Genomic DNA, 23463 nt, shown 5'->3' on the forward strand with positions numbered 1-23463 from the left:
TTAGAGTAGGAATGAACTCTTGAAAATTTCATCTTGTTTCAGAAATCTCTCTAGATTTTTTGGAGAGTGTACTGAAATGGCACTAGTCAAAAACCTGAGCTTGAGGTCACACAGGTCTGGCCCTGGGTTTCTCTCTTTTCCAGCTGAAGGGCCTGGGACAAATAAATAAACTCAGACTTTTCAGCCTTCAAAGAGTGATGATAGTAGTGTCTACTTCACAGGGCTGGTTGAGGCCGAATGAATACAACATGTAAAGCATTTAGCACAGTGCTGGCACACAGTAGGTTCTTAATAAATACATATTGTTTGAATGATAAGTAGCTCTTTCAAGTGGGAGTTTGCTGTGAAGAAAAGAAGAAGCATTTCATTTGGGGCATGTCAAGTTCATGTTCAGTGGATTTGAACTCAGTTTTAAAGCCAATCCTCTTTAAACTATTTTGCTTCCATTCCTATATCATACAGCCTATTGGCATTTAAGATGTATAATCTACAAGGCCTGCAAGGAGAAATTAACTACTTCTCTAGAAACAGTGGTGTATTTCTTAAATCTATCAAAATATATTGTACTTTGGACTGATTTATGATGCGATCAACCCAACCCTCCTGAAATAAAATGAAACCTGATTAAATTTTATAGGCAATTTCAAAATCTTAATAACTATAATTCTTGAAGTTACAGACATTACTGAAAATTATCAGCAATACACTTTTTTAAAAGACGTAACCTACAGATAACTCAAACCAAAAACAAAGCCCCACCATATTTCAAATAATTTAAGAATGTGCTGACTAAATTGTGAGAAACTACTGACCTAAATTAAGATCAATACATAGTCAAATAGAATGATTGTGATTACCTTTTGCAATATTTTTTGGTTTTGTTTTCTCTGCATGTTTTGTGGCATATTTACCCTAATGATTAGCTCTTCATAAGCTGAGTAGTTCCAGAATGTTTTTTACTGCTACTCTACACTAACTATCTGGGTTTAGAAAAGTGTAGATTTTAAATAGGATTGCTGACAATACATGAGGAATTTTTTTTTTGTCTTAAAAACTCAAATTTTAGAGTGAATAGAAAGACCCTGCACTTTTACAAAATTGGAAACAAGGTTCATGAGAATGACTCATGCCCTCAGTTTCATCCACTTATTTCGTGCCGGGAGGTTTGCTAACGTGAGGTGCGTGCTATCGCGAAGGCTGACTGGTAGACAGGTAATTCTGAATCTGCCTGCTGGCAATTTCACAGACATGCATTGTTTCAAGTAATGCATTTAAAAAAACTTCAAGTGTTAAAGATGTCTACCAAAGGCCTGTTTTTATGCATGACTTCAGGAAGAGAACTATAGAGACTACTTGTATGTGCAGAAATGCCTGAGGCCTGCCAAGTACCTTTTCCTGTTATTATGTGGCCAGAATTCCTCTTTGTTATTGTTTGTTAATTGAAGTGTCTCAACAAGATGAAGAAACCAGAGAAGAGCCATGAGTAAAGGAGAAATGCTAGAGATGGAAAAAAAACCCCAGTAGGTTTATATTCTTTTTATTGATGGGTTAAGGAGAATGTTTTAGAATACTCCCATTGCCCCTGCACACAAAGAATTTTGCAATGAGAGTAATACCTATTGGTACCACTTAAATAATGTTGCATAGCTTACTTTATTCTGTGGTCGTGATTTATTTTCAGGAACTTGGAAACCTGGAAAAAGTTTATAATTCTTTTGGCTTTATTTTAGAGAGGGGGAAACGTTCAGGTCCACAGACACACTTGAAGTCGAACTCACTTTTTAGATACGATTGACATCCTAGTTCTATCCCAGTCCACATTCATTTCTGAAACAGTTAAGCTGAATCCTATTTGGGCCAAATTTAAATGCAATATAGAGTCTTCATTACATCGAAGATAAGAATTTTAAATATCCTGAATGGAATCATTTGTGAGTCTCTGAACAAGTGGTCGTGTGCATGTCTCCATATGTGTCAGGATGAGATCAGTCTGTTATCTAAAACAACAGAGGACAAGTTCATCAGGACATACAAAAAAAAAAAAGATACCTTGAAAGTAAATTGCTCGTTGAAGACAGGATTAAGGGTCTTTCGGTGGACTTTTGTCTCAAATTTCTTCTTTTTATCGGGCAGTAGAAAGACTTTCACGTAGGGATCGGATGTGCCCCCCATGTCTAAGGCGGGCAGCTCGGCAGCCTGGATGATTCCTACCAGCAGCTGAAATGAGAGGCAGGATACAGTAAACACCGGCATTGGTGGACATGTTGGGAAAGATTGATTTGTTCACAATGCTGCATATTGTGATTTCTCCCTTTTCTTCTTTGCTTTCAATAAACTCCTATTCTTTTCTGAATCTGAACCACAGAAGGCAAATGAAGTGAGCTATATAGACTTCAGAAACCCATTATGACAGATGCAGGCTCTAGGAAGCCTGGTTTTAAACACAAAAGAGGCTTTTAAAAGGTTGCTGATTACAGTTAAATATGGAATTCATATTTGCAAAAGGGTTGCAATCAAATAACTTTCCAGTTGCTAAAAGCCCTTGTGCATTTTTCTTTCCAGGGCGTGATTTGTAAGTGGAAATGAATTGTTAAACGATCACAAGCCTGTAATTATAAAGTATGAAATTCTTGTTTTGAATCAAAGCTTCAGACCAGCTAAACAGAAATTTCTTAGAAATTGGGTAGCTTTTTGAGATAAAAAGAAGATCTTCAAGTTTCTATCATATTTGACCTTTACTTGTGTGCTGGCTACTTCTTGTTTTAACTTAGAGTAAAATGATTATTATATATTAAATTCTGTATTTAAATATAGAACATGGAGTCATAGAAATATAATTTTAGCTCATATAAAGGAAGGGGAGATTACAGTTATGGTTTTTAATGCGAAGTGACTAAGTTTCCGATTTTTTTCAAATACAGCAGAAATCTCTGCATTTCTTCTTGTCTGGTTTTCTCAGAGAGACACTCCTATATCTTATTATGTATGCGGGTGTTGGCTGGCACTGATAATGTTTTTGCAAAGGAAACAGAAGGTGTGAGCGGACTATTCTGATGGCCTGCCACCAGACATGCTGTGTCAACAGACTGCTTTGGATCCATGTGGGAAACAAAACTAGACTCATTGCTATTCACGGTATACACTATTCAGACAATGCAGTCACATTACAGCTGTTCATATCAAGGCCTGGAATTTTGAGTCTGTACCTTTTTAATCAATAGAGTGGAAAAGCAATTCACCTCTTTAAAAAAGTCACATCCACTTTCTACAAAATTGACCCACCATGTGTATAAGTGCACTTTAGTTGGCTCACTTTTTAACCTAGACCAATACCCTTAAAGATTGTTGTTTCCATTTTAATGCTTCAATATCTTTGTGACTTCGTGACACAGCAGTAGCAATAAGTGTGACGGATTATAGGTACACAAAACGTAGATAGATGGTCAAAGAATGGCTAAAATAGACATCCGCTTATAAAGACATGATTAGTAAAGCAAACAGTTTGTCTCTTGGTTTGCCAAGTTGGTATTTGGAATTTGCCATTGGAGAGCAATGTGAATAAACAAGATTATATTCTCTCCTTCTCACTTTTTGCAACACTTTTTCTTTGGGGCAGGGAAAGCACTAGTGATACAGCCTAAACTCTTTCAAACTTGATCATCTGTACTTTAAAGATTTGGGGATATCTTATTGATAAGAGGTGGAAATACTTCTACCAACCCCCTCTGACTTCTGCTTGAGGGATAAGTATCACATTTCTCCACCATGAAGGCTGCTTAGAGGACTTTTAGGATTGTCTTTTAGTTTTGGTAAGCAACTGTGTATATGTGATTACGTTCTTATCTATGAAATTCCTCAGACTTTATTTTCCATGACTCATAGGAATCACTTTCTAAATCAGATTAGCTGAGAACAGTTTGAAAAATAAATGCATAATATTAAAAAATGTATCAGGTAGAATATTCTAGATCCTTCGAATGAGATACCTTCTAAGATGTGTTTGCTAGGAAGGGACAAGTACATGCATTCGCGTTATATTTGAGTAGAAACACACTCAGTGCTGTATTCTTAAAAGTACTACTTTATAAAATGATACTTGTAGTACTCAAAGCCAGAGCAGAAGTTTCAAAATTATGACTAACCAGGATGAGATCCACTAGATTTCTACTGGAAACTACGAAAGTAGAATAAATTAGTAGAAAAATGTTGGCTACATACATAAAGGCAGATTATATTTCTGGAAAAGATGTTATGTGTTAAGATAATGTAAGCTGACCTTGACCTTCCCTAGAATATATAAGTAACATAGGCAGTTTTGCTCTCAAGCAACCCCCGCTGATCAAATTTTGGTAGAAGTGATAAACATGCCCTCACATGCCCTATTTAATTGACTAGAAATGGCATAATACCTATAATGCCGTATAAATCCATACCTGTTAGCTTGTATCTGTAACCAACATGCAACTTTCTGGAATGTATTATAAAATAATGAGCCAGGGTTGTAATGAAGTTAATTAAATACAATTGCTTATAATACGGCAGCGCATATCAATATGTTCTTCTTGAGGAACCCTCTGGACACTTCAAACAGTGAAGACATTATCTGAACTGTCAATTCCTAAATAAAGCCCAGAGTTTCTGCCATTGTTTACAGCTTCCAGTATTACTGACTTTGGACGTTAGTCACCAAAGCTGAGTATCGGTGTTTGATTTAGTTATTGTTTATTGCTCATCAAACTGGGCATAATCAATACATACTGCATTAGGTAGTAACTGTATTTACATCCATCAAGTTCTTCCCAGCCCCAGAAGATCAGTGAGCTGATTAAACTGGAGAGATTTAAAACAAACTGGAGAGATTTAAAGCTCCCCTAGTTGGAAAAGAACTGTGTCTTAAAGATTCTTAGGAGCTTGATCTCTAACTCAGCTAATTCTCATCTAGCTTTTAAATTTCTTAAACAGTTCAGAAGTGAAAGAGACATCTTTATCAAAGTCATGGATCCTAGAATGTCTTTGTAGGTAGAGAGATTTTTTTTTTTAACATTTATCTTTGAGCTAGCATTATAACAGGCAGTTAATAAAAGCTAGCTAATATTATCATTCATCTAGGTGGCACTTTATGGCTTTTAAAGCAGGAAGGCTTGTTTTGATAAAACCTTTAGTTCGTCATCACTTTTTCAGCAGCACGCAAAGGCACTAGAAATCAAGTTGCTGATCTTCCTACTTTTCTAGAACTGCTAACTCATTTGTGCTAGGAGTTATACCCAGTATCATATCATATAAGGCATTCTTGACATTAAATTCATGGAAAGCCAATTTTTTAAATCTTCTGATTCCTTATCAAATGGTTAAATTTTGTTTCAAAACTTTGGCTTAATTGATGGTCTAACGCAAAGGCCCCTTGCTCTGTTTAGAGCTAAATCCATGAATTCCAAAGAAGATTGTTGTCGCTCAGGCTGAGGGATCTGTGACTGGGAGCTCGCAGAATCAGACTGACGGCGTCAGGTTAATTTGTATTCCGCCTGCCTGCTGTAAGTGCCAGAAGTAGATGTAATCGGCTGAACACTGTGGATTCTAATTACCAGAAGTTAAATTAGCAAGTAGGGGACCGCCTGTACTTAGAAATTATTTCATCAATAGTTTTGATAATTGCATTTTCCCCTCGTAGCACACGAAATGTTTTAAGAAGTATCTCGTTTCAATTTCTAGCTGGTAATTTCAGAAAATGTAATGGAATTACAAGACATTCCCCCCCTCAGACCTGGTTATTCTGGAAATCATAATCCAATGAGTACTGAAGTTTTCCCAGTTTCTCCTCTTCTTTGGGTTCTTCTTTTTCTTCCCCATCCGTCAATCCGGTTTCAGCATCATCATCCTTCAGGGCCTATGAGTAGGGAAACAGACATATGTGAATTCAAACGAATTTTCATCCAAACCCAAATGACACTGGGCCTGTGGTTATATTTCCAAGCTGTGAGAAGCAAGCACTGAGATGCTGGAAATCTCCATTTGTCTGACACACATTCACATCGGCTGCTTACATATTTTTTTAAATTCCATTTGTGCACGGAATGTTTTCCCCCAATCAGCAAGCAACATGGAAGCAATGGAAAAAGCCCCTCAGGATATTGCAAGCAAAAAAATGTGAAGTTGTTGCAAAGAGAATGTCAACGTTGTATTATATTTGGCTCTGATAAAATCGCTCCTTTCTGAGGTATGATAAACATGCTGTTAACCAGGCCAGTTTTCACATCCATGTAGTTTAAAGTGATGTAAGCTAAGCATCATGTAAAACACCCTTGTTACATGCAGTGGAGTAATTCATATGAAATGGGTGGCCGTTTCTTGGCTTGTTTCCTATGAAAAAGATACATGAGGGAGTCTCAGAAAATTGTGATTTCCTATGTTTTGCGTATACATTTATAATGGTTATGGAAAAAGAGGAAAAAAAAAACATGCCACCAGCAAATGCATGTTTAGAGGAAACTCTACCCCAGTTCCAGTTTAAGTGTACTGTTTTATTTCCATAACAGTTCCACAGAAAGCTAGGCTGAATTAAATGGATTTATGGATATGTTTGGTATCAAAAGGTACAAGGAGTTATGTTTGCAATTTTATCAAACTGAAATTTGTATAAAAATTAGTTTTGTGGTAACAGGCAAAAATCATGGCAGAGAATTCTCAAAACTCAGTCTGGACCAACTGAATGTTCTTTATAACCTAAAACTTAAGTGTAATATAAATTGAAATACTAGAAAGCTCATAATTTCATAAAATTCATTCAAATGTTCCTCTTTTTTAAAAATAAAAATACATGATGTATTTTCCCAATAAATGCAAACATTGTGCTCAAAAAAACCAAAGGTTATAAAGATTATAAATATTAGAAGTTTTGTTTCTAGGGGTATGCGTTCTTATTGCTTTAAAGAATTAGAAGAAAATAATTAGAAATCTGTAAGTAGTTATTTGAAATGAAAAATGATAAAATGTTACATTTTCCTGAACACGAGTGAGGTTGAAAAATTTTTAAATCTTTATATGAACCATTTGTATTTTTTCTTCTGGGGGCTACCTGTATAATATATCCTTTGCTGCTTTTTGTTTTGTTTTTTGCCTCTTAGCAGTTTGTAGAGACTCTGTATTTGAGTGGTCTCAGTCTTTCAGCTGTTGTTATATATACTGCAAATATTGTCTCCTAGGTTTTGCTTATGGCACTTTCATTCCCTTTCGTGGCATGTGTGTGTTACTGTAGAATCTCACGAAACTAAAAATAAGACATATGAGTGGTAGGCTGCTTTACATCTCTGACAAAGTAAGAGAATCTTAACTCCTGTCAGTGATCAAATTAAATCTGAGAAATCTGGTAGAAGTCAAATGCAAGAAGTATAACTAGGCTTCCGAAAGGCTTCCGAATCATCAGACTATAGCTCTACCAACCAACCTCCCCCTACCTCCCAGATTACTTGGTCTTTTTTCTCTGCTCAGAGAAATTTTTTCTGTTCACTTATCCATTTATACAGAGACCCACAGTGGTGACTCAACATGGTGCCCTCAGTCTCTGAACTGGGCAAGACTTTGCAATCCGGCTCTGCCCATTTAACTCTAACTTGATCCTAAAAAACAGACTTGGCATCATCTTACTAGAACTCATTCGGTGGGGAGATCACCGAAACAGAGAGTTGAGCTGTAGTCGGAGATGCCTCCCTTCCTGTTCTTCCTGAGAAATTTCAGGAGCCTGCAATGACTTTGGAAAATTGGAAATTACCATTATTACAACTGTGCAGAAACCTTTTCAAATCTGGTCAGCCTTACACCATTTAATTTGGAAATTTATACTTGGTTGTTTCCTTGAATAGTAACATGTTGGTTTACTTATAGCCAGAGGCAGGAAAACAACATAATTACTTAAATATTAATATTAATGTTTTAACTTGGGGGTGTCATTAAGAGAAAAATGATAGTGAAGTGACAAGAAAAGACTGCTGAGTTTAACTGGAGGACCTGAGGCAGTGAACCCACATTGCCCTTTCAAAACCTCAGCTGTGTGTAAGTCTTTAATACTGTCTGAAAAGATGTGTTTAGAAAATGGCAATGTAGGTAAATTGCCTCCTATAAGATTTTAATTTTTTAATAGCAAACTAATGCACATTTTTGTCTGAAAAATCATCACACGACCCCATCATAAAAATAAGAATTTTCATGTATTAAAATATTTTTTCAAAATCTCTTTCAGAACTGACAATTTACATATCATATTTCAGCTCAGTGTAATGTGAAAGAAGAGCTGAGATATTAAATCTCCTTCTCTCTAAGTGGTTTTTGCCCTAATAAAAGGTGCAGGACCATTTCTGCAATTATTCTGCATGAAATAGGGCTAAATTTTTGATAATTTCTCAGTGCCACTGTTCATCACTGAAGTGATTGTCTATTCTTGTCCCAAAGGCTGAGCTTAAGCAAGACATTTTCTGTACCATTATATTAAATTCAGACCTATTAAATCAGTAGCTATTATAATATCTCAAGAGCAATAGTCCCTACTTCCACCCTACCCCCCCCACCCAGGAACAAAATGCAGAGGAAAATGCATGTAAACCCAGCAGTGCTGAGAGTTTGATAAATTGTAGTGGAAAAGGCTGTGTTGGGAAAAACACCTTGTTTTAAATTTCAAAAACTTAGCGCACATGCTTCTGGCTTGATTCAACATTCAAAAGGTGCTTAGTTGTACTTGGATAAACCATCAGAAGGTGCATTTGCTCATTCTGGGTTAAACTGTTCAGATTTGGAGTTGATAAACATGCTGAAAAGGGAGCATAAGACACTGTATTTGCGTTCTGTGCCCATCAATTAAAACTTGAGCTTTCTAATACTGTTCTATTTAATCAGTAATGTTTAAAATGAGAATCCTTTATCTTAAAAAAAAAAAATCAATTTAGTTCAGCCTCTTGATGTGTGTCAGAATGGTACACCCTCAGCTGTGGCGCCCCAGCTGCCAGGCCACTAGATGTATCTGAGCGTTGACGAGGGGTGTCTGATAGCAGAGGAAACCTACCGCAAGGGACAGTCCAGAACAGTCATGAGACACAACACAGATAAGGAGGACACAGAAGGAAGAAGTGAAAATTTAAATATCCACACGCATTAGTAAAAACCATGGAGAAATGACCTTTCCAGACCTCTGACTTTGCAGGTTGATATTACCCCTTGCTACAGAAAAATACTATCTATCGTTACCATTTTGTTGTTATTGCAGAATGTTTAAAAATTCTTCCTTGGTTATAAAGACATACAGTCATGAATAATGACATTTGAATTTTCATTAGTTCTTGTATGGCGTGGAATGGTAAAAACTTACTGATTTCCCCTAGAGCCCATGTATCTTAAGAAACCATATGTAAAATGCCTCTGACATCTGTCCACTTTCTAGATGAGAGGCATAGACTATCTTTATTACCTTCCTCATGTTCAAATCAATATTCTGTCTAAAATTGCTTGAAAATATACTTAAAGAATAATTTTACTCTGTGTTTATGCTGTTTTGAACCTGGATGATCAGACGATCACCATGTGACACAGCATCTTAAAATCTGTACGTTCTGTGCTGCTACTTTCTCTTTTTTCTTCACAAAATGATAGAACTCTATCAGCTACTTTTGTCTTCTTAAAAAGTAGCATAAGCTATTGTTATATAACTGTTTACCAACGGGATCTATTTTCACTTGCTCAGATTATATTTTATTCTGTACAATTAATTGGTCATAAGTTAAAATAAGACCTATAAAATCCTAGTAGACAAAACAATCTACTTAAAATAATTAAAAAACACCTTTCTGAGTTGTTGAAATCCTAAATGCTATGTTGTAATAGTAGATTGCTATAAACTATCTCTGACTTCCTAGTATTTCCTTATTTGACTCATTTTCTGTTCCCCTCCCATATGAAAGAATTGGTGACCAACAAAAAATTAACCACCATCAATTCTCTGTATTTACTATTTTCGAGATGATGGTCATTTATCCATGTCATAACAGGGGTAATATACACCATCACTATGCTATAAATTAGTCTTACATCTTGCAGAACAAATTCCACAAAGAAAATACAAATTTCTTGTCCTAGGAAGAAATGCTGTTGTAATCATTTGACATTATTAGTGCTTTTAACTGTTAATTATAGCATACATGAAAACCACATTTGAATTTTATTGTAGTTATGAAAATGATAGTATTATATTTCCAGTATTTCATAGACATAGCTGAAATTCATATATAAATTGTTCAGTCCAGCCATGTCCATCTTGAAGATGATTACTATACTTAATCTCCCAAATATGTTGACTAAAGAAATCTGTATCAAGTCCTGCTGGTTAAGGAAAATGACAAAACAAGACATGATTTAAAACTTCAGTTTCTATGTAACAAATTAACCGAAAAGAAGAATCCGTATTAGACATCTGTGGTTGAACACTGGCGCCTGGGCTTCTGTGGCTATGATTAGAAACTCTGAGAAAAACATAACCCTTGATACTCTGAGCTCGGGATGGAGCTCTCTGAGCGTGAGTGCAGGCACTGTGTTCATTCTACAGCTCTGAAACCAAGGAAAAGTTCAAGTGAAAAATGAGCCTCTGTGAAATTGTTGTCAAGGGACATGACAGTGTCTTTGAGAAAAGAGTTTAAAACTCAAGCTGGGGAGAGGGATTAGTGTCCTGGGTATGTGGGTAACGACGCAAATGTACTAAAAATGCCTCCCTTAACTAAATTGTTCTTAAGGAGATTCACAAATTTAAGAGTTCAATTAATAGCATAAGAAGAATTTATAAAACTGTCTGTATATGTTGCTATTAAGGAATAAATAGAAATTTTGAATTATTTGAAGGGAAACATCGATAATTGAAAATGTTATTTCTTTGAAAAATCTTTACATTTACTTTTTATATGAAATGTGTTCCTTAGAAATATCCAATATAAATATGTTTCCAAAAGAGAAATGAAGAGACAGTTAATTATTATACCTATTAATAGGAGATTTTATCCTGAAGCAAATCACCTAGTTCGTTTAGGGAAGACAGACAACAGTGTAAAGGACATCCAAATTGCTTCCTTGGGTTTGGGAAAATAATTCAGCTGGATAGATTTTATAACCTGCATTACGGATCTAACTGTCCCTAAGTGAAGAAATAAGACTTTTGCCTTAAAATTCTAACCCATTTTTCAGAACCAACTCACACTTCTCTCCCTTCCCTTGTGTAACTCTTTATTCCTAAGCACTCATAATTGAAATGGATGTCTGTATAGGGATGGTACCTTTCATCCAGTGTGATGAATAGCTATATGACTCAGTATTTAATAGTGATTATGAGCAGCGAGGATGTGAAAAAGATGTCCTGCCCAAGAAGGAGAGCAGATACTCTTTAGTCTGTTTCTCTAACTCTAGACACAGCTAAGATGGGCTAAACAGATGTAATAAAAATATTCAGGTATCATTCCACTATGCTGAGCCTACCAAGATGGCCCTGCTGGTCATGGATGCCCTTTCCCGGTTTATATGCTTGGGAGGCTGGAAAACCCTACCATGTTTCCATTGTTCCTTGGGATGTTGAGTAATGTCTGAAAGGAGTGCAAAGCATTTCCACAACGACAAGTATCTGAATATTGTTTATTTCTATATTTACCTGGCATAAATTAATAAACTCTCTATTCTTTAATGTTTGATAACATAATCCAAGAAGAAATATGGGATGAATACATTACCTGATCTTTCATGGTCTTTCCTAAGTCTTTCACATCTTTCATGTTAATGGCATTCTTCCCTCCCTTTTCCTTTCCCTTCTTCTTGTTTTTCTTTTTGAACAAGCATTTCTTACAGATACAAAAGCAGCAGGTCAGGACTAAAAGGACCGCGACTATGGCTATGGCAATTAAGGCCCACGGTGGCACTGAAAGAAAAAAAAAATGCAGAAACTATTAGTAATAAAGTATTTACATATGAAAAACCTTTGATCATAGGCTGTAAAGCTATTCACTCATTCATTCCTATTTACTGAGCTCCAGGCACACTGTTCTGCATTGCTTTATCCACGTTGTTTCCTCTGCCTAGAGTGTTTCTATCTTTTCCACCTCACCCTTCGAGGCATGTCAAATGTCATCTCCTCTCTAGAGCTTTCCTTGGCCCTCCAAGCTAGATTTTCATTGATCCATTCCTTCATTTCTTCAGAGGTTACCTCTGGAGTTTGGCCTCCAAGTTTAAGCCTTGGCTTCACCAGTTCCTAGCTGTGTGATCTTGGGCAGTCTGCCTAACCTCTCTCCGTCTCAGTATCTTCCTCTCTAAAGTGGAGGTAAATTGTTAGGTACCTGATAGTCTTCCTGAAGATTAAAATAAGATGCAGTACCTGGCACATGGCAAAAACTAAATAAATATTAGTTGCAATTACTCCTCTATCAAATACTATAGGTTCTATTAATATGTTCTGGGCACAGTGGTAGGGGTCGACGTTAATCAAAACACAAACCAAAAAACCCACCAAAAAACAGAAAAAACAAATTTAAAATCCTAAAAGTAGTGAAGTTAGGAAGGAGGACTTGGTGCTCTGAAAGTCGATCAAGGGGAGCTTGAACCACGCAGGGTCTCCGGAGGCAGGGCAGTGGTTACACACCCAGGCTTGGGTACAGGCTTGGCCGCTCACAGGCTGTGTAACTGGCCAGGTCACCTAACTGTTCTGAATTTCTGTTTCCCTCTCCATAAAATGAAGATAATAGTGGTACCCATTTCACCTCTTTTCAAGGTTGAGTTAATAGACTAAAAGTCTTAGAATGGCATCTAGCACATAGCAAGAATTCAATTAATATCAGCTTTTTTCTTCTTCTTAATATTCAAGGCATAGGGCTAAGTATTGTGGGTGACACAGCTCAGAGTACATGTGGGGACATAAAACAGGCACACCGACAAATATATAAAAAGAAGGGTGAATTCACTGAGAGGAGTTTGATGGTTATGCTAAGAAATTGAGAGGAGGAAGAGAGAATTTTTAGATAAGATCATAGACCTCAGATTTACAGGGTCTGTTTAAAAAAGCATACACAAATAAAGACACTCAAACATTTTTCTCTATTACAAGTTGTCCAGCTACTAAAACTAACTCTACTTTCTCATTTGGCATCCCCTACACATGTGCTTATGAAAAATCAGGTCTCATGGAAACATGGAGGATTTCAGTTTGCCTAGAAAGTCATTATTCAACTATTGAGATTAATCAGAAGAAGCAGTAATTAGATTTGCCTGTCGTAATCAAAAAAGACAATGGGTCCTGAAATGGTAAGAAAAAGTGCTATTTTCTTCTAGCTACATAAACATCATTAGTATCAATGATTGCTGAACAAAAGTCAGGAGTACTTTGATAACATAAAAACACTTAACAATTAACTTCTATTCAAAACTGAGAAAACCCACTCTCTTGGCTCCTTTTGCATTTAGCTTCATAGTGAAGAAGACTTACTATGCTTATTATTCAAGCTTATGAAAGATGACTAGATGTTACCCTAAGGACGTATAAAACCATAACTGCTGAAATTGTGTTTTCAGCCAAGGAAAGATTTGTGTGAAAGTTACAGATAAGCCCAAACCCAAAGACATGTTTTCTTATAGTTCTCTAATCTCATTAAGCAATCATATTTTAAAAAAATGTAAAGCAAGCTTATGTAACCAATGATATCATTCACAATACTTCATTTAAAAGCATCTACCTCTTTTGATCTAGTTAAAACCCTGCCATGCGTGAACGAGAGAGCCTATGTATTCATTGCAGGCGAGACAGTATTAATAATGACCCTTCATTTTGCACCTTGTAAATTATTCTCCTAGTCAGACTTGTGTGATAGTCTCTCAGAGAGCTAAATAAAAGTCTCTTAAATTATACAGGGCAAGACAGAGATCATTTGACAACTTCACAAAAAGAAAATAGACAGTGAAAGCACAGGAACATTATTTAAAGGAGGTAAAGAGATAGGAGCATAGGATTACAGGAAGAAATCTGAAACAGTGCAACATGAAGGTCAGCTATCGCCATGGAAAAAAACTTTTATTTTTGACTTCCATTTCTTATAGTGCTGCTGTCTTCTAGGCTTGCTTTCAGCTGATCTTCTGAATAGCTTAATTTTAACTTTGAATATGCTATACTGAATATATGAAACTAGCAAACATTTCCTCACAACTTACTGGCACCTTTAGATAGAATTGAAAAAAACCTTAATGCTATCATTTTGTGTATCCATATGAAAACTGGACTGCACAGTTAAGTATAAACCACCATTTTAAATTAAGCGAATTTTCATGTTAATAATCTTATTCTATTTTGTAGTAAGTTTGGTCAGAAACACCATCCACAGTATTATTACTTTGCGGCATTTACAAAAATAAGTTTCAATAGTAGTGAGCAAATCTCATGAAACATATTTTGGATTGTGGTAAAAATTTATTGAAGACCTACTTATTATGGGCCAGCCGCTGTGCTACAGCTTTACATACATTATCTCATGTAATCTTCACAGAAGATTTGTTCATTATCCTTTCAATTTTATAAAGAAAAAACTATATACAGAGGGAAAACTATAGATTGGAGAGTGGGAGAAATTATGTTTCTACATTATCAGGTTAAAAATGTGCATATTACAAATGTGTACAAAGGAAAAATCCTTGTCTGGCTGTGAAGCCTGTTTAAGAAGACATTTTACTTTTGAAAAAAATGGAGAAAATAAATAACAGCACAAGATGCTGCCAAGAGTGATTTCTTTAATATAAAATATAGTTTCAATCAAAAACAGGCTCATCAAAATATTGCTACTGGCAGAAAGCTATTAGCTTATTATTGCTACCCAACTATCATTAAATGGAATTTTATAACATGAATTTTAACATTTAACTTAAGGACCTTTCAACAGAAAATAATAGACTAATGTAAAAACTCTCCATTAAAAATGTTATTTTTACCTTCCAGTTAATGAATTAATCTCACATATCACTTAACCTGAAGGTAAACCAATGCATAAGAATTAAAGTCAATTCTGCTTCTGATGTTTTAACTTAGATTTTGCGTTACACAGAATGACTCTTCAAAAATGTCCACATTCTGATCCCTGGAACCTGTGACTATGTTACCTTGCATAGCAGAAAGGACTTTTCAAATGTGATTAAGGATCTTGAGAAGGCGAGATTATCCTAGGTTATCTGGATGAACCCAGGGTAATGGCTATGGTCCTTCTCAGATCAAGAAGCAGGCAGGAGTTTCAGAATCAGAGAGATTTGAGGATTCCGTGCTGCTGATTTTGAAGATGGAGGAAGGGACCATGAGTCAAGGGATGCAGGTGACCTCTACAAACTGGAAAAGGCAAGGAAAGGATTCTCTCCTACAGTTTCAAAAGGAATTAGTTCACATAGCCATTATTAAAAAAAAGAAGAAAGCATGGAGTTTCCTCAAAAAAATGAAAAATAGAACTACCATGTGGTCCAGCAATCCCACTCTGGGTATTTATTGAAGGAAACAAAAAATTGCTATCTTGAAGAGAGATCTGCACCCCCATGTTCACTGCAGCTTTATTCACAATAATCAAGATACACAAATGACCTGTGTCCATCAATGGATGAATGAATACAGAAAATAAATGGACAAAGAAAATGGAATATTATTCATCCACAAAAGATTGCTTCTGTCATTTGTGACAACATGGATGACCCCTGAGGGCATCAGACTAGATGAGAAGTTAGAGATGTAAGTCAGGTAGACAAATGTGGAACCTAAGAAGTTGGAACTCATAGAAACAAAGAGCAGAACGGTGGTTACCCGGGGCTGGGGGTGGGTATGGGAAATAGGGAGATGTTGGCCAAAGGGTACAAAGTTTCATTTATGAGACAGATGAGTTCTGGGGATCTAATGTAGAGCATGGTGGCTAAAGTTAACAATACTGTATACTTGAAATTTGCTCAGAGAGTAGATCTTAACTGTTCTCACCGCATATACACAAAACGGTAATTATGTGAGATGATGGTTATATTAACTGACCTTATTGTTTTAATCATTTCATAATATATACATATATCAAATCATCGTGTTATACAACTTAAACTTACACAACGTTATTTGTTAATTATCTATCAGTAAAGTTGGGAAAAAAAGAAGGAATCAGCCCTGCTGACAATCAGATTTTAGCTCAATGAAACCCATTTTGGACTTCTGACCTCCAAATAATAAACTTGTGTGGTTTTAAGCCAGTGATTTTGTAGTAAGTAATTACAGCAGCAATAGGAAACTCAACAGAGATAAAACAGACCTCAGGAGATTTATAACATATGCCGCATACAGATGATTATACAATTGGAGTATGTGTGGGCTATTTCTGTATATTCGGTGATCTTTCCTTTTTATCCTCCCTTTGTACGTATGCCTTCTGCAACCATTTTCGTGATACGAACGGTGCACCTAAGACTCTCTCAGAGATAACCAATGATTTTCTTCTGGCTAAACCCAAACTACATTGTTAATGGCATGAAAAAATCTTGATCATATATTCCTTCTTGAAATTTTCTTCTGCTTTTGTTTCTACTGTCCTTACCAGCACCTCCTTCTATGGCTCTGACATTTTTTCCTCTTTTCTTTCCTAATCCCAAGTGTTAGATGGAGTTATTCAAGGCACTTAGCTCTGTGCTCATCTTCATATTCCCTCACTGCTGAGTGCATCCTTTCTGGTGCCTGAAACTTCAGGTCTGTTACTGTCCCTTCTTCTGTCCTCTAGAACTGTGTTCTCAACTGTCTAGGGAATATTCCGTAGCAATCTTTCGTCACCTTCTCAAACCAGTTCTCAAACCAACGATGTGACTTCTTTCAGTGCTTCTATAATTTCCTGCCTCTTAGACATTGGAACCACATGGGAATTCTAATTCTCAGATCCAACTGATTGGCAAGTCTTGTCATTTCTTCTTCGATACATTTTACATTTTTCTTTTTTAACATCTGTTTGACTTGGAAAGTTTGGGCCTGACATAACCTCGCATCTGATTTCCCTTCGCATCACTTATCTCCTCTCTCCATTTTACCCATTCATTGTTCTCAAACAAAACTTTCTTTTTTTAAATATTTTATTGAAGTATATTTGATTCACAATGTTAATTTCTGCTGTATAGCAAAGTGATTCAGTTATACATATATATCATTCTTTTTTCATATTCTTTTCCATTATGGTTTATCATAGGATATTGAATACAGTTCCCTGTGCTATACAGTAGGACCTTGTTTATGAACAAAACTTTTCGAGTATAGACTTTTCAGTCCCTTTGTGCATAGCGTTCACAGTCCCCTGTGATTTGGCCCACCCCACCTGTCCAGCTTTCTCCTTGCTCTCCTATACCACCTGTAGTCCCACCAGACTGGGCAACTCACTGTCCTTTGCTCAGTTCTACCCCCATGTTTTTCTAAAGCAGATTCCTTCTTTCTTGAAATGGCTATTCTTCTTCCTCTTTAATCATTTACATAATACTTAGTTTTCAAGGCTCAACACAAATCTCACTGAGTGTTGACAGATTTTTAAATAGAAATGTTGCATATATTTGCTAAAATCTCCCCCTTGCACCCAGGGGAAATGTGGACTATGATACATTGGGTTGTTTGTTAGACTAGCATAAAAAAGATGCGTCATGTAAAAATGAAAAGACAAACCAGTAAAAACGTATAAAAGGTATTTAATAACCCCCTTCCTACACATGAAATTCACTTCTTGCCGATTTAAAACTCAGCTCTTTGTAGATATTCACGACATGAAGCACTGATATTTAATGCAAACACAATAAAAATAATTTAGCACCAGTTAGAAATAAATGTTCATTAGCTGGTCTTCTGTTGGAAAAAACCCTAAACAACTATTTTCCCTTATCAAGAGAGGATGTTCTTTCATGGGAAGTTGGCAGTTTAAAGAAGTAATTATTTAATCAAACATATATTTATTGAGCATCTACTGTGTGTCAAACATTTTTCTCAGGTCTGGATACAGTGCTAAGCATGGTTTGTGCAATCATGACGCTTACTATTGATTTCCCAGGTGTTAAAAGCTAGGTCTAATTTATTTTTTAAAAAAGAAGTAAATTTCTCATATTTGCCATGCTCAGTCCTCAGAACATAATATAGTACACTTTCAGATGGAACTGCATGGCTTAATATGCTCCTATGGACAAATTCAGAGCTCCAGGGGTACGTTTATTGATGAACTCAACTAGTAAATATTCTTTCAACAATAAAAATGTAGCTTGCAGACTGAAAAGCATCATTTTTTCCCCCACAGAGTTTTGGCACTAAATAAATTTCTTAAATTATTTACTTAAAAGACTCTGACATACACTTTAAAAAAAGACACTCCAAATATCCTTTTCTTTAATAGAGCAAGAAATATCCTTTTTCTTAATAGATTATGAAATCAAAGATGAAAGCCTCACCAAGAACAAGGGTGTTGCAGATAGTACCATTACAAAGGGGAAAATTTTAGCATTACTGATAGCAGCCACATGTGTCAACTTTATGCTACCAGATCTGAAGTCTACTCATCGGACACGCATTGTGCCTCAGACCTACAGAATGAGCAGTTGGTGGGAAGAGTTTTTTCTAATATACACAAAGTGCCCTACAAAAAGGCTGAGGGGAGGCCTGCTCAAGATTTCCTAATTCTGAGCTCTCACCTCCAAAGAGATTCCCCCCCGCAACCCCCGCTCTAAGCGACCTGGCCTCAGTACTATCTGCTTAATGGTGCTCAGTAAATGGCTTGAAAGAAACCCACATCCCCATGTTCTTGAGCTCAAGTAGGAGAAGAGTGGACAGTCTTTGAGACCCACCACCTTCCCATGTGTTCTTCCATAGATAGGCTACTCAATCCCACATCCTTGGCTCTGATTTTGCAATCTCCTAGGCTGGCAAAGTTTTGGTGGATTTACACACTGGGTTCAAGGTTTAATCGAAGGCAAATCTTACTGGTTTTTGTCTTTCTGACTTGATTTCACTTTCTGGGGCGGCTCTGCATTATCTTTCCATTTCTCTCCCATCCATCATATTAAGAAACAACCTTAAATTCATAACTCCTTCACAAGATGAGCCATATTCACCTCTCTGAGAAATGTAAGTTTTTACTTTTACATCAGTCCTTGGTACCTGAGCTGAGAACCTCAAGATGCAAAGGTAATACCATCGCTATGGCCACTGTAAAAATTCAGCAATATCTTCAAGTATTTTCTACCTTTGGTGTATCTCTACTTGTCATATGAATGCCTCACCACTGCACTAAGGTATGTGTGACTCATTTTATAAATAATTCACATAAAAACGCAATTCTTACATTTACTGAAGATTTTTGCCAATTTCTAGGTTGACCCCATACAATCCGTTTTTCTAGATCATTATACATTGATGCCAGATGCAGAATACAATAGAAAAATAATAATTTTACTCTTAACCAGCAGGAAAAATAGTCTATATGTCAAAGCTTTGCTTTTAGGCCATTTATAAGTAATTATTCAAAACACACAAGGATAATCATTTTTCAAAAATCAGCAAAAAAGAGAAAATAAGCCTTGTGTTTTAAAGCTTTTTCTAAATTATAGAATGCAAATGGAAAAAAAAAGTTCTGCAAATATGTGGATTAAGACTCTCACTAACCACCTCTGGAGACAGAATGTTAAATGCAAGATTTGAAACAGTGTATGAAGTAATTCAGAATATGGTTTAAGATTAAATCAACCAGTCAAAGGTCAGAATGAAGAGTTTCTCATCATAGACTGAAATGGCTTCAAAGACCATGCATTCTTGGCTTCTGGGTATGAAACTTATTTTTCCTCACTCTTTAGAATGGTAGTTCTAAGCCTCCTTTGAATTGTATGCTCTTTTTAGAATATGACAAAAGCTATGGGCTCTTGATGGGATGATATGTGTAGTGTGTTGTGTGTTTGTTTACATTTCCACACAATTGGGAGTGTGTGGTACCCTTGTAGAAATTACAGTTCCTTAGGTCTAGAAGACCACTGGACTTAATTAAAAGCTCCTTTCCGAGAGCATCAGAGTAAAATTCAAGATTAGTGAGTCAGGGAAAAATGTATTTTTTATTTCTTTTCATTTAACCTTTCACTAATTTCTTCTTGACAATAAGCTGTGTGCTTATACTATGCTGGGGATGGTAGGGGGAAACAGAACACAGAGAAGACTTTCTCTAGGAGCTTATGAAGACTGACTCCCAGGAAAAACTGCAAGAGACAGGAGGCAATACAGAGTTAAATACAGAATTCAGTGGAGTAGGTGGGCTCTATAGGTAGCAGGTTAGGGAAGGGTAAGATAAAAGGTTCTAGAGTTCAAAGAAGGCTTCGTGGAGGAAGTGAGTCTTGAGGTGAGCTTTGAACGCTTGCTTGGTATACAGTGAAAACAGTGTTTTGGGGACTCCAGTTCTTTTCTTCCCGCTTTCCCTTCCTGACTTCCTCCCCTCCTGTCTGTCTGTCTGTCTCCCTTCCTTCTGTTTCTTCCTTTCTCCTTCCTTTCTTTTGGGTTTTAGACTCCTTTTAATCTAACTTATCACCCAGTGACTACCTTGCTAAACAAAGCTCTCAATAAGACAGAGACTTATGAAAATCTACATTAGATTTTTTTTATCATAGTAAATGGAAAGACATTTCCTTGAAGTAAACACATGTGGCCTTCCCTAAATACCCTTCAGGATTACCTTCTTCTTCTTTTTTTTAAATAAATTTATTTATTTATTTATTTATTGGCTGTGTTGGGTCTTTGCTGCTGCACGCAGGCTTTCTCTAGTTGTGGCGAGCAGGGGCTATTCTGTTGTGCGCGGCTTCTCATTGTCGTGGCTTTGCTAGGCATGTGGGCTTCAGTAGTTGTGGCACATGGGCTCAATAGTTGTGGCTCATGGGCTCTAACACACAGGCTCGATAGTTGTGGCACATGGGCTTAGTTGCTCCGCGGCATGTGGGGTCTTCCTGGGGCAGGGCTCGAACCCGTGTCCCCTGCATTGACAGGCGGATCCTTAACCATTGCGCCACCTAGGAAGCCCAGGATTACCTTCTTAAGAACACATTTCATATTTCCTCTAATGTAGTTCTGTTCAGCTTTTCAAATATGTGCCCCTGACAGATTCAAACTGGAAGTAGTGCCTATATAAACATTCTGTAAAAATGATCCAAGTCATTGACTTGAGTGAGCTACTGGTGGCTTTTTAAGGTAGACAGATTGTGTAAAAAATAATGTAGGAGAAAGGCTCATTATTTATCCATTTGACTGTCTATTTAGCAGAGTAATGCTCAGCACATTAGAGGAATAGTGAACAAGTTTGAAATAATTTACTTAGTTTACAGTCCAGTTGGGCAGGTTTGATAAACAGACATGAAGCAGTTGTGAACAATAACAGATAGCATGTTAAATGCCAAAATAAATGGGGTCTTTTGCCAGATTCTAATTCAGTGTAGTCACAGCAATCTTATTCTACTTGTCCAATGAGCACTAGTTTAGAATCATTTTTAAAAACTTTAAAATTTCATAAAATGGGAAATCAGTCTCTTTGCCCATATATGCTTAAACTGTTAACACATAAAAAGACTTAAGTAAGATATATTGCTTTGATATGCACAAAATCACAGCCTATGCGTTGATAAATTTTTACCAGAACCTCTATCCGTTGATCTGATTTCAGTATGCGCTGCACTACTGAAGAAATTCACAGTCCCTGCTGAATAACTTATTAAGGTTATTGATGTTTCTGGCTGAATGCGAGGGTCAGTCTTGATAACAAAAGTTAGTTGACTGAAGGCCATTTTATCTGCACAGGTAGTAATCAAATAATTAATTTGATAAAATGTCTATAATAATTGTCTGCTTTCAATGATAAGGCCAGGTCACCCATATCTTCACAACATTGGAATGTCTGAAATTTGACATGGAAAATGATGTTGGGTCTTCAGGCAGAGATAAGCGCCCCTGCACAACTTCCAGAGGATTTAGATAAGGCTGCAGAGTCAGCCCAGGAGCTTGCTGTTTGCAGGCTCTAGGGAGAAACGTGTTGGTAAACACAGAGGAGGGATGCCAGGTAAGTTGGCAGAGGTGAAGGCAATTCACTGGCTAATCAGTGCTGCAGCTCTTGGAAATCTGCAGCAGTTTTCAATCATGCTGTGGACAACACAATTTCCTGGTTAAAGGGAAATCCATTTATCCTGTAACATTTGTAGCATGTCTCTCTTGAGTTTTGATTGCTCAGTTCAAAACTAAGAACAAATTGTCTCAGGTTTTTCTTCCACTAGTGGAAGCTAACTTTCTTCTTGACTTTCATATGCAAAGGTTTCAAAATATGCATCTCTTGGACTCTGATCCAGTTAGTACTGGGTTTTATTTTGATGCTTTGAATTTGGTCAACCATGTCTTTAATCCATTTTCTGTCCGGCAAAAATGGCCAAGAAGAAAGAGACTATTCCAAGAATTGAATATGGTGCCTGTTGTTAACTTCGGGGTAATTCAATAGTTGAAAGTCTACTTGTTTCTTCACTAAGCAATTTAATGTTATTAGGATGAAATCCAATTATGATAAAAGAATGTCAGCTAAATGGGCAGATATATTCCCTGCTTCCCTATGCTCTTTTATAACAGAAGAAACAAGCAAAAAGGCCACTTGGTTTTATTACCTGTTTTATGGAAGGATTTTTTCCCCCCAGTACTTCCTGTTTATTATTCTAGGAGCAACCGATGCATTTTTAGAATTCCCTGTAACTTGGAGAGATTTGATTGTACTGACAGGAGAACTGTTTGGTTGCCATGCATGAGTGAAGAAGGGCAGGACATTCGAGTCTTTCCAGTCATGAAAGGGAAGAGTCAGGTTCATTAATTTCATTACTATACAAAGTGACAGGTAGACAACAGTGAAAACAAAGCCGCTGGCTTCTCTAGCTCTCTCCAGGACATTTTTCCTTGATGATCCAACAGATTGCTGCTGCTACAGACCACACTTATTATTTTTCCTTTCCAACTGTTGTTTTCTCTGTTTGTCTCAATCTATTTCTCTCCATGGTAATTTGTAGCATCATTTCTTTTTGTTTCCTGGTTCTTGGATGTGAACTTTCATTTTCAGTGTACAGCTCCCACGGTCCTTGACTTATTTCCTGTTCTTGCTTTTGACAGGGTTTCCCTATGCTGGTCAATCTTGTATATGGTGACTTTTTCTTTGTTTTTTCTTCCTTTTAAATATTATTTCTCTTCTGTTTAGAGCTTGTGCTTCTAAGCACCACAACAGTGAGCATGTGACCTCAAGGCCCTCCATGAATCTTGTTGGTCATTGTAGATTCTCATAGATCTCCACTAAGAATGTAGAATTCCCTTTATTCTCTTCTCTTTGGCAAACTCACGTATTTCTTCCTTTGAATGACTCCCAGTAGACTTCCTCCAAATGTCGTGAGTAATAC

At 36.6% G+C, this 23463-nt stretch overlaps 1 protein-coding gene across 2 annotated transcripts in view; it reads right to left on the reverse strand.

Annotated features, from left to right (window-relative positions):
- SYT1 (synaptotagmin 1) overlaps window positions 1-23463 on the reverse strand; it is a 412783-nt gene that overhangs the window by 134905 nt on the left and 254415 nt on the right. Inside the window, exons 4-6 of one of the 2 annotated variants that reach the window (XM_057743300.1) lie at window positions 11748-11932; window positions 5762-5875; window positions 2050-2217 (exon numbers count right to left, since the gene is read on the reverse strand). In XM_057743300.1, coding sequence (XP_057599283.1) covers window positions 2050-2217; window positions 5762-5875; window positions 11748-11932 — 467 coding nt within the window. Of the gene's footprint in view, window positions 1-2049; window positions 2218-5761; window positions 5885-11747; window positions 11933-23463 lie in introns of both variants that reach the window. The other variant, XM_057743299.1, reaches the window with a different exon arrangement.

This window comes from Hippopotamus amphibius, chromosome 7 (genome assembly GCF_030028045.1).
Source record: "Hippopotamus amphibius kiboko isolate mHipAmp2 chromosome 7, mHipAmp2.hap2, whole genome shotgun sequence".
NCBI classification, from domain to species: domain Eukaryota; kingdom Metazoa; phylum Chordata; class Mammalia; order Artiodactyla; family Hippopotamidae; genus Hippopotamus; species Hippopotamus amphibius.